The sequence below is a fragment of the Watersipora subatra genome, chromosome 7, assembly GCF_963576615.1.
Source record: "Watersipora subatra chromosome 7, tzWatSuba1.1, whole genome shotgun sequence".
NCBI classification, from domain to species: Eukaryota; Metazoa; Bryozoa; class Gymnolaemata; order Cheilostomatida; family Watersiporidae; genus Watersipora; species Watersipora subatra.
The window spans coordinates 1,168,299-1,179,862 of NC_088714.1; the positions used below are offsets into that span (position 1 = coordinate 1,168,299).

General features: G+C 34.0%; 1 protein-coding gene across 1 annotated transcript; it reads right to left on the reverse strand.

Moving 5' to 3' along the window:
- Positions 1 to 1,138: 1,138 nt before the first annotated feature.
- On the reverse strand, positions 1,139 to 8,106 carry LOC137399922 (spermatogenesis-associated protein 17-like). The gene is made up of 8 exons (XM_068086182.1): positions 8,037 to 8,106; positions 4,277 to 4,448; positions 3,664 to 3,818; positions 3,235 to 3,343; positions 2,646 to 2,849; positions 2,039 to 2,187; positions 1,764 to 1,893; positions 1,139 to 1,539 (listed from the first exon to the last, which is right to left on the reverse strand). The coding sequence occupies exons 1-8, from the start codon at positions 8,102 to 8,104 to the stop codon at positions 1,465 to 1,467; spliced, it is 1,062 nt and encodes a 353-aa protein (XP_067942283.1). The 5' UTR covers positions 8,105 to 8,106; the 3' UTR covers positions 1,139 to 1,464.
- Between the last annotated feature and the right edge of the window lie 3,458 nt (positions 8,107 to 11,564).

An 11,564-nucleotide genomic window follows, 5' to 3' on the forward strand; every position in this document is an offset into this window, starting at 1 on the left:
TTTCATAGTCTAGTCGAAACTTGCTATTTGTGGCGCACTTTTCATTATCGCTTATTCTTGTTTCTCTTGTTATTATTGCTTATTCTTATTTTTTTCTCATGCTTGAATTATTTACTTATTTATTGGCATTTCTCTACTTTATTTTTCTTGTTGTAATGCTAGTTATCTACAAGTTTGTTATCAGCAACTACAGTATATATTTGTAAGTCTATGTGATGCCTTGACTGACTATCACAAGTATATTCAATAGCCACAGCCTCTTCTCATACCTTTTCATTTTGCTCTGACAGCATTGAACCTGTTGGTGATCATGCATGGGAATGTTATTTACTATCTTGGTGCACATTTGCCACCTGTAATAAAATACAATTCTTCCTACTTCATTTCTGTTTTTCTCAAAAATTCTATTTAACAATTGATAATCTAATCATACAATATACAATAATATATTGTTGCTTCAAAAATTAATTATTTTTCTTAATGTACTTGTGGCTAGAGAGTAGTTCCACTCTGTGTGTTGCTATCTATTACGGATACCCTGACAGTCTGATGTGCTGTGAGAGACTATCCTGTGTGCCAATAAAACACAATAATTGTTCAATTAGGAAATTGAATGGTTGGTGCAGTAGTTAGCATGCAGGTCTACGAAGTTGATGAGTGCAAGTTTGGATAATGTGTGCCGCATTGTTTTTTCTCCACATCTAATGTGGCTTCGGAGGAGCACAGCTTTTCTTATAGTAAAGACTACATGTTGACAGGTACGCAGGGACAGATTGTTATACGTAATCACTTTATGTAAAATCAATCATCAATGCTGCAAGGTGATGCAGTGCTAGCTCGCTTAGCTTTGAATCCGAGTATCTGAGTTCAATGCCTGTTCGGTGCAATCCTTTTTGTAACATGTTTAGCATGGCTTTAGATGGCGAGCACAGCTCCTAACATAGTAAAGATAAAGATTACTATGTTACAGTAATTATATTCAAGTTGACTGCTAGTAGTAAGTATAGCATTCAGCTGAACATATGCATCCTTTATAATGCTCCCAATGCTAGAGAGTTGTTTGATATGATATTTGGTTTAGATAAGAATACACCTTTTACACATTAAAACTTATTGTTTATTTCATTATAAATCAGTCATACAAAACATAAACAATCCTTGACCTTTGCAGCGGAATTTATCATCAGCTTTGCAATAAAACAAGCCAGAAACTGACTGTGACCATCCTACCTTGTATAGCAAAAAAACATACATAGGAATAAGGTACACACTAAGAGCTTCAGCATATCTGATTGGCAACTGATGAAGTAACACAAAATAAGCCTTCATATTATGATATGGTTAGTGGATTAGTAAACATCCTTATTTGTACGAACTTTTGTTAAAGTTTTATTGAATGTGAAAATGAGTCAGTAGAGTTGAAGTAGCTCTCTTCGTTGGACCTGACAGGAGGAGTTGAGCCTCTCACACTTCTCCTTGAGAATAAGTAGCGTTGAGCTTGTCGAAGATAGGAATGGGGGGTACAAGGGTTTTCATCGGCTAAAAAAAGGGCAACCTTTGTCATAGAGTGAACTACATGTTTTTTGAAAGTAGAAGAGCCATTTGTGATTAGACAACTCCGCATATGGTTCTATTGGTTTCATGCATTTAATTGATCAAATGTGCTTTGAAAATTAACCTCATATCTGTTCACCGTCTATAATTCTACACAATAATACATAATACTATATTGATGACATAACAAGAGGGGTGTAAAAACTCACTTGTGTTGAAATGAATTTGTTTGAGTGTTCCTCCCTGAAATATGCTGTTCCATAAGGTATGTGGCCATAAGTTGTCTGTGTGTGATGTAGTGGCTCATAGTTTCTATGTCTATGGGTGAATGGCTTGAACCTGTTTGACATACTTATGCTATAAAACTCGCAATGTTTATGTTTCACTAGCAATTCTAATATAACCTCGTCTATGATCACATTACAAGTAGACGTAGATAAGTTCACCTTATGTTTACTATTAACCAATGAATTTAGCGACTTACGGTGTGTCAATAACTCGGTCTACCCACTCCTGTTGTTTCATGGCTTCCCTCGCTTCGTCTACCGCAGTATAAGAAGTCTCCACTCTAAGGGATGGGTTGAAAGGTCGATATCGTTGCTGTCTCACTTCTTCCGCTTGTCGGAACGGCCCCTGAAATTATAAAAAAACATTACGGTAGCAGATAACACTAAAAGTAGTTAGTAGATACAGTAGTAGTAGATAGTAGTAGTGGTAGTAGTACACTAGATAGTAGTAGTAGTACACTAGATAGTAGTAGTAGATATTAGTAGTAGTACACTAGATAGTAGTAGTAGTAGTGGTAGTAGAAGATAGTAGTAGTAGATACAGTAGTAGTGTAAAATAGTAATGTTCTACAGTCTTCTATTTCATTGTCAAGGCTAATAAACATTGAAGATTGTAAACTAGAAACATTTGAGTCAGTAGAGATCAGCTACAGTTTAGAAACCTGCCTTAGATACGTTTACTTAAAGACTGTCAAATAACTTCTGACAACTCGATAGCACCCTCTACCTATTACCCTTGACGGAATACACAAAAGACTTCTGCTTTCTCCAATACATGGCTTTACGGATTAAACATTCACTAACCTGTGGTTTTTTAGCTATCGGTGGAAGAGACGGAGGTTTGGGAGTTGTCAGGTCATACCTTGTGGCTGTTGGGTTATACTTAGGTTTCCCATCCGGTTTCTTAACATGGTCAAATGGTTTTGTATTTCTCAGGTCTGCCTCTACCTCAGTTTCAAATGGTAAATACGGTGAGTTGTAGATACCGGGTACAACTGCTGTGCTCACCTGCAACAATTCAATGCAATCAACTTACTTCTACAAGTTTTTAACTGCCCTTCAACTAATGTCAACTCTACGAGACAGAGGACTTCAATAAAATGCAGATAAACATCTACGCTTCTCCAAATTTATTGATTAATAGTATCAAAGTATGAGGCTAAGAAAATACTTCTTAGCAAGTAAACAGCTTTCATAAACACGTGACACACTACATGACCAGTTGTATTCATGCTATAAAACATTTTATAGGTACTCTATGATTCGGTTAAACCATTAGCAAGGAGACATAACCTTCAGTTGCTTCTTATTACTATGTTTAGTAACTAAAGAGTAACAGAATAGATCTTTAAGAACAGAATCCTTAAAGGATATTATGACTTATGACACTCACTAGGTGGTGATGTTTTCTAAGCCATGCTTCCTTGTTTTCTCTTTGAGCTTTGGCTTCTGCTTGCATTCGCTCCGTTTGTTGTTGTTCTTTATAAGCAGCCAGTGTCTCTCTGTTTTAGTAAGTACAAGTAGGTGTAGTTACCTAACCACTAGACTTATACAAATTTTAAAAATGTGACGGTACATCGCACGCTTATCATTATCTTACCACCAAGGGTCAAGATAAACTATGATGAAATTATTATTGACAGTAGTACAGTAAAACTATGTTGTAATTATCACATCTTGAGTAAGGGTTGCCGAACATCTTGATCTGTCCGCGTTATCATATACAACATTAACTGTATATTCACTGTGTATCACAAATGAGTAAACCTTTCAACTCAACATCAATGGCTAAATAATCTGTAAACAGCTGACAAAAACCTACCTGATGGTTTCGTTTTTGATAAGGAGGCTGCTAAGGTAGCGCTTGAAGCTGTAATAGTTGAAGATGTATTTTCTCACATAGAAACCTCGCCAAACCTTTTGTATTCGAGTTGCCAAAAGGTTGTATCTGTTTAGCTTCATCACAAAAACTTCATTCTATTAAAAAAAATTTACAATCGTTTTAGTAATTTAAAATCTTACCAAATATCCAATTTTCAGATTCCCAATGAATTGAGTTTGTTCGTGGTTTTAGGTAGCGTATTGTCTTTTTTCAACCACATAGATAAAATTACAACCCAAACTGGACAACCTCCTCTAAAAAGGGCTAGCACCCTATCAATGCACCGAAATAGATATAAGAGATTGATGGATGCTAAAAAATCTTAGTTAAGTCCACTTAGAGAGCTGATATACATGTACATAGTTTGCGAAATAACTAATCTTGAATTCTGACCTGCTTTGTAAATCCTTATTTGAAACTAAATATACTTTGCAAAGGTACTTGATTTATGTGTTGCTACACTTCTGTACAAGCGTACAGAAGTGATACAGTATGAAATACACGCATGACCTATTATACACAGATTACACTAAGTTTCATGTGTAAAACATACCTTCAGGAAAACTCGGAATTCCTTTCTCCCCTGAAAACCTCGGTATCTTTTTTGGATGACATTTGAGCAGTCGATGATGTATCTCAAATATGCACGGGCTCGCAGCGCTCTGTACCATGACTGTATTTTGACTGCTGCTTGATATTCTCTTGTTCGATTTGCTTGGGCTGAACTAAAATACGGGCAAATCAATTGTTCACATTCATCTTAAAACTATAGTTTCATAAATTTTCTAAGAGTTCAAATGCTGAACCTGCATAGCACCCGTTCACGCTATATCTACTATGAACTGGCAAACTTCTGATATAAATCTTTAGTAGTGAACTAGGCATAACTAGTAATTGTATCCTCACTTCCTCTCCGTATCATTAATTCGTTGTTCAGTTTTCTTTCGCATATCATTATGTACCCAGTGACAACGGTATGTAGTTAAGCAACTTCTCGGACATATGCTGTCCTTGGATGCCCTCAAGGATCAAATATGGTGTCTGATTATGCAAGCACTAACGAGTTGTAGCCCATGTTGCACAAACAAGGGCTCTGTGATCTTAGCAGAACATGTTTGTGTCTAGTTTCAATAAAACCTCGACGACTGAAGACATGCCTAGTTGCGGAGAGTGATTTAAGGTTGGATGTTATTCATGTCACTACTAGTGGCCTTTTTTGGAGATTGAGCACCAACCTGTTGTTTGGAGGTCAGGCGTCTTAGACCACCAAGGCACGGCTGCTGTAATTGTAGAGATAGTGGTGTTCGCTAACATTTTTATTTGCGTATACGTTGAATATTTGTTTCTTCTCTATACATTCTAATATGAAACTGGTACAAGACTGTTTCTTATTATACAAACTTCCATATATAAGACTCACAACGCACAAGCAACAATTCATATGCTATTACTATTCATCTAGATGCTGGAGTAGTTGATCTGTTGCTACTACTCACAGAGACTTACACTTCCCTTCTCTAAACTGCGCCACAAACAAGGCTTGCTGCATCATAGAGTTTAAATAAATTGCATAGCAAATGTCCTAGAAAAACAGTCACAAATCTTTTTGCAATTATTTTATTTTGTCAAGAGTGAGCTTTTTGTTGTTAGGTAAGAGCAGAGGTAGCTAATTAAGTCATCTTCGTGCTTCTCTCTATAGTTGAAAGATACTTAAGAATGGATGAGAAGAGAGCAATCAACTCAGCAGTATTGTAAAATTGTGTAAATTGCTGATCTAGTAAACCTTTTTTAAAAAACTCATTGCTGCACTTGGTCAAGAAATTAGTAATTGTTAGGCCTAGTGAGAGAGAGAGATAACTCTACTTTTTAATGTCAAACCTTACTCTTAAACCAGTTTAAATAAGTACAACTTTTTCTTTCACAGAAAAAGTTGTACTTGTTCCACAGTTTACTAGTTGAGACTGATAACTGACTTACTACACAGCAGCTGCTCTTTAATAATGATATAAGAATGGGAAAAGTTACTGTTAATGTAACCGTCGAAGAAGATATGGGTTAGGGTGGGCTACGGTGAAAGTGTTAAGAACTGTGTATACTGATGTCTTGCACTCTTTTTTGTTAACATACAGAATACTTTGGTATTGTTTAGTGCACGGCCACTAAAAAGTGGTTATTTGATGAAAAATGTGGCTGAAATCGCAAGATGATAATGAGATGCCTGAGCTGTCTTGTAGATAATGGCCACCCTTGAAGAATAACACAAAAATCTCCATAAGAGACTAGAAAATGATTTGGAGATATACAGTCTTACAAAATTTGGTCATTATCAATGATAGTACGTTTGGTGATGATACTGGTAAAAGCAGTGATGTACTTGCTAGCATTAAAGTAAAGAGTGATGCCAGCAGCAACAGTAATAAGGCGACTATGGTCCTGATTGTTGGGCTGGTGACGGCACCAGCAAGAGCAGTAGTTCAACTCCTAGCACCATAGTAGTAGTACAAGAGCTGATGACGGCCGAAAATAGCCCCAACTCAAAAACTGATCTCGGAGTTGCTTTGTTGAAGGCAATTGAGGCCAAAGAAAAAAGACGAGGAGTGCTGGTGTGTGCTAGGATTATGTCTTGATGATTATTGCCAACAGCAGATCTTCTAAAACTCTGATCGCTTTTTAGATTAATATTGTAATAAATGCTGGCTCACATCAGCTCAAACAAGTTTAGCCTCCTTAGATTCTTACATAACATTCTTTGCTGCTCTATAAAAATATAATGGCTTTTTACAGATCATAATGTGCTTTCAGAACATAATGACTTATATGCTGGGGACTTAAATTAAATCTGTAACAGCTTCATTCCTGACTATTGTTAAAGCCAGCTCTTATGCTTTAATTGATAATCAGAAAACTTGTGCATTTTGATACCATAACACAGTAGGAGAAGATCAATTCAGTTCCGGCTCAGGAGCCTTCTACAGAAATGACAATAAAGAACTTTCACTTTAGTGCAAATAAGTTGAAGATACTTCTAGAGCTCACAGAACTGAATATTGTTGAGGTTAGTGTTACGAGGAAAGGTGGACTCACAAACTTTGTCAAAAGTCTGGAAACAAAGTACCGGTTATTAGGTCTCTGAAGACACGCAAAAACAACTGTGGAGTGCTTTTCAAAAGATTTAGGATAATCCATAGATTCCAAAAAACATCGAATGTGAGGTATGTCGAGTCACATTAGTCTGAACCGTCACCAGTGTCAATAAAACTGCTCACAGACAACAGAGACGGAGTACAAAAAGAGACTATAAAAACTTAATGGTTGCAAAGCCTCTACAGCTTAGGTGTGGTTTGAAACCAGCTTAAGTAGATTCTAAAAATTTGGATTTTAAAATTGTAAAAACTAAGAACTTCGACAACACGAGCTATAGACGAATGAAGCCTTGGAGTAAAAGCATACAACAATACTTTTGAGTCACTATCAAAACCTTTAATCTTGTCCCTATTTTTTGTAGTTGTAACAGGAGCTTGATCAATTTTATAACAACGTTTTACTATAACTAAAATTGTTAAAAGTGAATAGAATTGCTGGTGTTGTGCACTAATCAGTGTTTTGCTAGGCAGTATGGTCTAGCATGCTTCACAAAACCATATGTTTCTACAAAGCTTCACCGTCATCTCTAAGCTTACATTACACAAATAAAAGCTAGTATACTAAAAAGTTTAACACAATTTCAGTCATTATTATATATCTTGCTATATCATTGGTAGTCAATGCACAATCTCCAAAAATCTATTTATTGGCAAAGAAAATTACTGTTCAAAATAATGCACTAGCACATTTAGACAATTTAATTTGGCGTATAATAGTATGTTGTCATAGAGCCATAAACTTTACTAAATATGTGTTGATTTAATTAAGTAGTATTTCAATATTAACTTTTTACTAAATTTGTATATTAATGCAGGCAAAGTTATGTCTTTTAAACTTGCACTAAGAACTTTGTTGCTGAAAGTACTGTAACCTGGCTTACCCACAAAAAAGCTGGACCCTTTTGGTAAGTTGGTTAGATTGTTGGAAGAATAATTTTTATTACTGATGCTAAACTAAATTTATTAAACTGCTGCTGAATATTTATTTGTGACAGATTCGATAAAATCTGTTGCGACATAGAATGAACTTGAATAGTTTTCTTGCTCTAAATTTTTTCCCCATTGGCCTTGCTTTAAATTCATTTCAAAATAGACGTAGTTAATATTTTATTTTTAATTATAAAAATTTTCAAGTACTACAGAGCATGAGACATATTCGAAGCAACTTACTTTTTCCTACTATAGACTTCCTTCACTATTGGAAGTATCTCTTTCGTCAGTCTTACCATGGTCGCCATGTTGGCATTGGCGGTTGGCAAGGCGATCATGGTCTAAACGATGATACGGCCAGTTAAAGTTTGAACATTATTACAATGTAAAAAGGTGTTTTATTTGTAATTTTTATTTATTTATTTTAAAAATAACAAATTCTAAAATGGCAATGTTTAGTGTAAATACATGTTTAAAGTATTTGGGATTGTGATTGACGTAAATTTACAGTACAATATGTATAAATTTGACGCAGCTTCATTTGTGTCTATGAAGGTGTCTATGAAGCTGCGTGAAAATTGATCAACATAGACGTCTTGAGAAAAATCAGCAAGGTCAAGTGTAAATATTAAAGACTGGTGCGCCATCTGTCATTTGCCAGTAGAAATGTTATATTCTTTACTTTCCTTATGAAGTGTCTATTCATTAATTTTTTTCTAAATTTTTTGTAGACGTTCTTACCAATAATTTAATTTAAATTTCTATCAATTTTTACTACTATTACTCTAAAATATACTTACATCTGTCCATAAACGCCCTCGAACTCATCATAATCCACGGATTACCAGGTAACTACTGTGTCTATGTCCTGTGTTTATGGAGAGATGTAAGCATATTTCAGAGTAATAGTAAAAGAATGATAAAAATTTAAGTTGATTCAGATTGATGAGAATGTCTAAAAAAACAATAAGAAAGAAAGAATGAATAGGCACTTCAGAAAAAAAGAATATATTATATAACAGTTTCTTTTTATCTTGCCTGCAAATAGAGGCGTTGTTGTTTTCTTAGATCTATATATAAAATAAAGATTTCTCTCTCTCTCTCAAAAGAATATAACTTATCTACTAGCAAATCGCCAGCGGCAAATGACGCACCGGTCTTTGATAGTGAAATGTTTATTCAGTTTAGACCATAGAGTTATCTCCCCCTAGAGTGATAACTACACGAGTGTTTCCGGTGCCAACAAGGAGCGTTTAGGCCACGCCTCTTTTTTGTGCTAGTCAGTCGTAGTGATTGACTAGATAATAACATCAGCCATGAGAAGGGTTAAACAAGGATCATGAATTTTCAGTTGAGATAGTAATTAATGCTCATATTAAAGAAAAGATGATTATAGTTTATTACTCTAATATATGCTTATTATTTAAAGCAATTCAATACCTACCAGGGATTGCTAAACATATTATGGAAATGTTTACTTTTTCATTTCCATAAACATAAATATTTCCATAATTTTAGGGAAATGGATATGGACATTTTATTTTACAAGTATGGAAATGGTATGAAAATGGAAATAATATGGAAATGAATTATGGAAATGCTATGGAAATGGAAATAATATGGAAATGAATTATGGAACTTTTATGGAAATGGAAATAATATGGAAATGGAAATACTATGGAAATGAAGTAGGGAAATGGAATTAATATGGAAATGAATTATGGAAATGGAAATAATATGGAAATGGAAATAATATGGAAATGGAATTAATATGGAAATGAATTATGGAACTTTTATGGAAATGGAAATAATATGGAAATGAATTATGAAAATGGAAATTGTGACATACACGCAATCCCTGATACCTACATGACTTGCCAAGGCACTGAATAGATAGTGAGTGAAAGTGAAGGTAATGCAAGCAGTTACTCATAGATAACATATATAGTCATACTGGGGTTGTATTACATTGGTGTGATGGAAAGCTAATCAACTGCCATCAACTATGAGCTGTACTAACCGGTGTTGCCCGAGTAATAAAAAAGTATTTGGACAGAAAATTTATTTTTATATAACATTTACTATTCTAAATTTTAAACTTCATATCATGAGAAAATATTTTTAAGCAGTTTAAATGAATTAAGAGGAAAAAGAAAACAACTCTAAAGGTTTGCAAGCTTTTTCAAACTACAACTTTTAAATTTCATATCATGAAAGGAGTGTTTTGTTGAAATAAATTAGGAAAAAAAATAAAACTGTAAATGTGTTTAAATGTAAAATAATTAGCAAGTAATGGCTAAATATAACCTGTTTAGCTATGATTACAATGAAAAATTATTTAATAAATAAGGTAATAAAAAAGTCTATTTTATTTTTATATAATTATAGTTAGTAGAATTAAGTATAATTTATTTTTATTTAACCCACTCAGGACTGTTCCCGAATACCTCGGGAAGAGTTGTGCTCTCCAGGGCCCATTCCCGAAGTACTCGGGTTAAACTTTGATTTGCTCTATTGCTTAGCTGTTTAGGTACATCGGTTTTATTCATTCACCAAACGAAGTTTAAGAGTCTGGGCATCATTTTGATACCAAATATGTGATTGGACAAGAAAGTTTTAACTAACAAATTATGTGATAGATATCAACTGTTTTGGAAATTTGATGATCGCCATATTGGAAAAGGTTTATCCGAACGATGGCAAAATTTTTAAGTGAATTAGATGCGGTAATCAGCTCAGGAGAAGAAAATAGCAACAAAAGTAATGTTCAAGAAGAAAATGAGAATTTTCTGATGTAAGAAGGTAAGTTTTATGTGGCTATTTATAGAATTTTACCGAAAAAAAACGATAAAAAGCCGAAATTTTTCTTGTGAATTTCTAACAAACTTTATTCCAATAGTGTAAGATATGGATTTTTTTCATGATACACATGATTATAACATTTTCAATCCAATAAAATTTAGATCTTTTTGCAGCACGAACTCATCACTCTATTACCCCATAATAAACAATAGTTTTATGATTTCCTTGTAGAACTACAAAATAATAAAAATTTCTTATTTCATTTATATCCAATTGTTCAACCCACAATTAGTCAAGCATATAGTTCTCAACCTCAACATCTACTATAAACTAGCCTCAACCACTAAACTCTAATATTGGTCGATAGGGGACACTTACCACAGTAATCATCTTCATGACTTTTTGTGTTTATATTTACAGTATCAAAAAATATTTGCAATTTGTATTACCAATTGTTAGCTGCAGTAGACTACTTATTTTCAATTTTTTATTAGGTATTTACCCTGAAAAACTACTAAAGCACAATTTTTTCTAGGCTGTACAAGAAGTTTGAAAGCAAATAGGTTGCTTACTACCGATCATATTTGCTACATGTAGGTGAAGACAGTCAAGGGCTTGTGAGTGATGATGCCATTGTTGATGAGCCTAGGGCTTCAACACCAATATCTGATGAATACTGCATCAACTAACTTATAATGGCAGCAAATATGCATGTGTAGTTGGCATCAAATAACTCTCACCGTGTCATAATTTTTTAATGAACACACCCTTATTATACATGTATATATTGTTTCGTTTTCATGCATATTCATTTTTACTGTATTTTTTACAATATATTTTACTGTATTTTTACACCTATTTTTTTTGCTAGTAATTGATTGTCTGTTAGCTGGTAACTTGAGTATTTTTTATGCATAATATATTCATAATAACCTCTGCAATGCATTTCAATATAAATTAACAAAT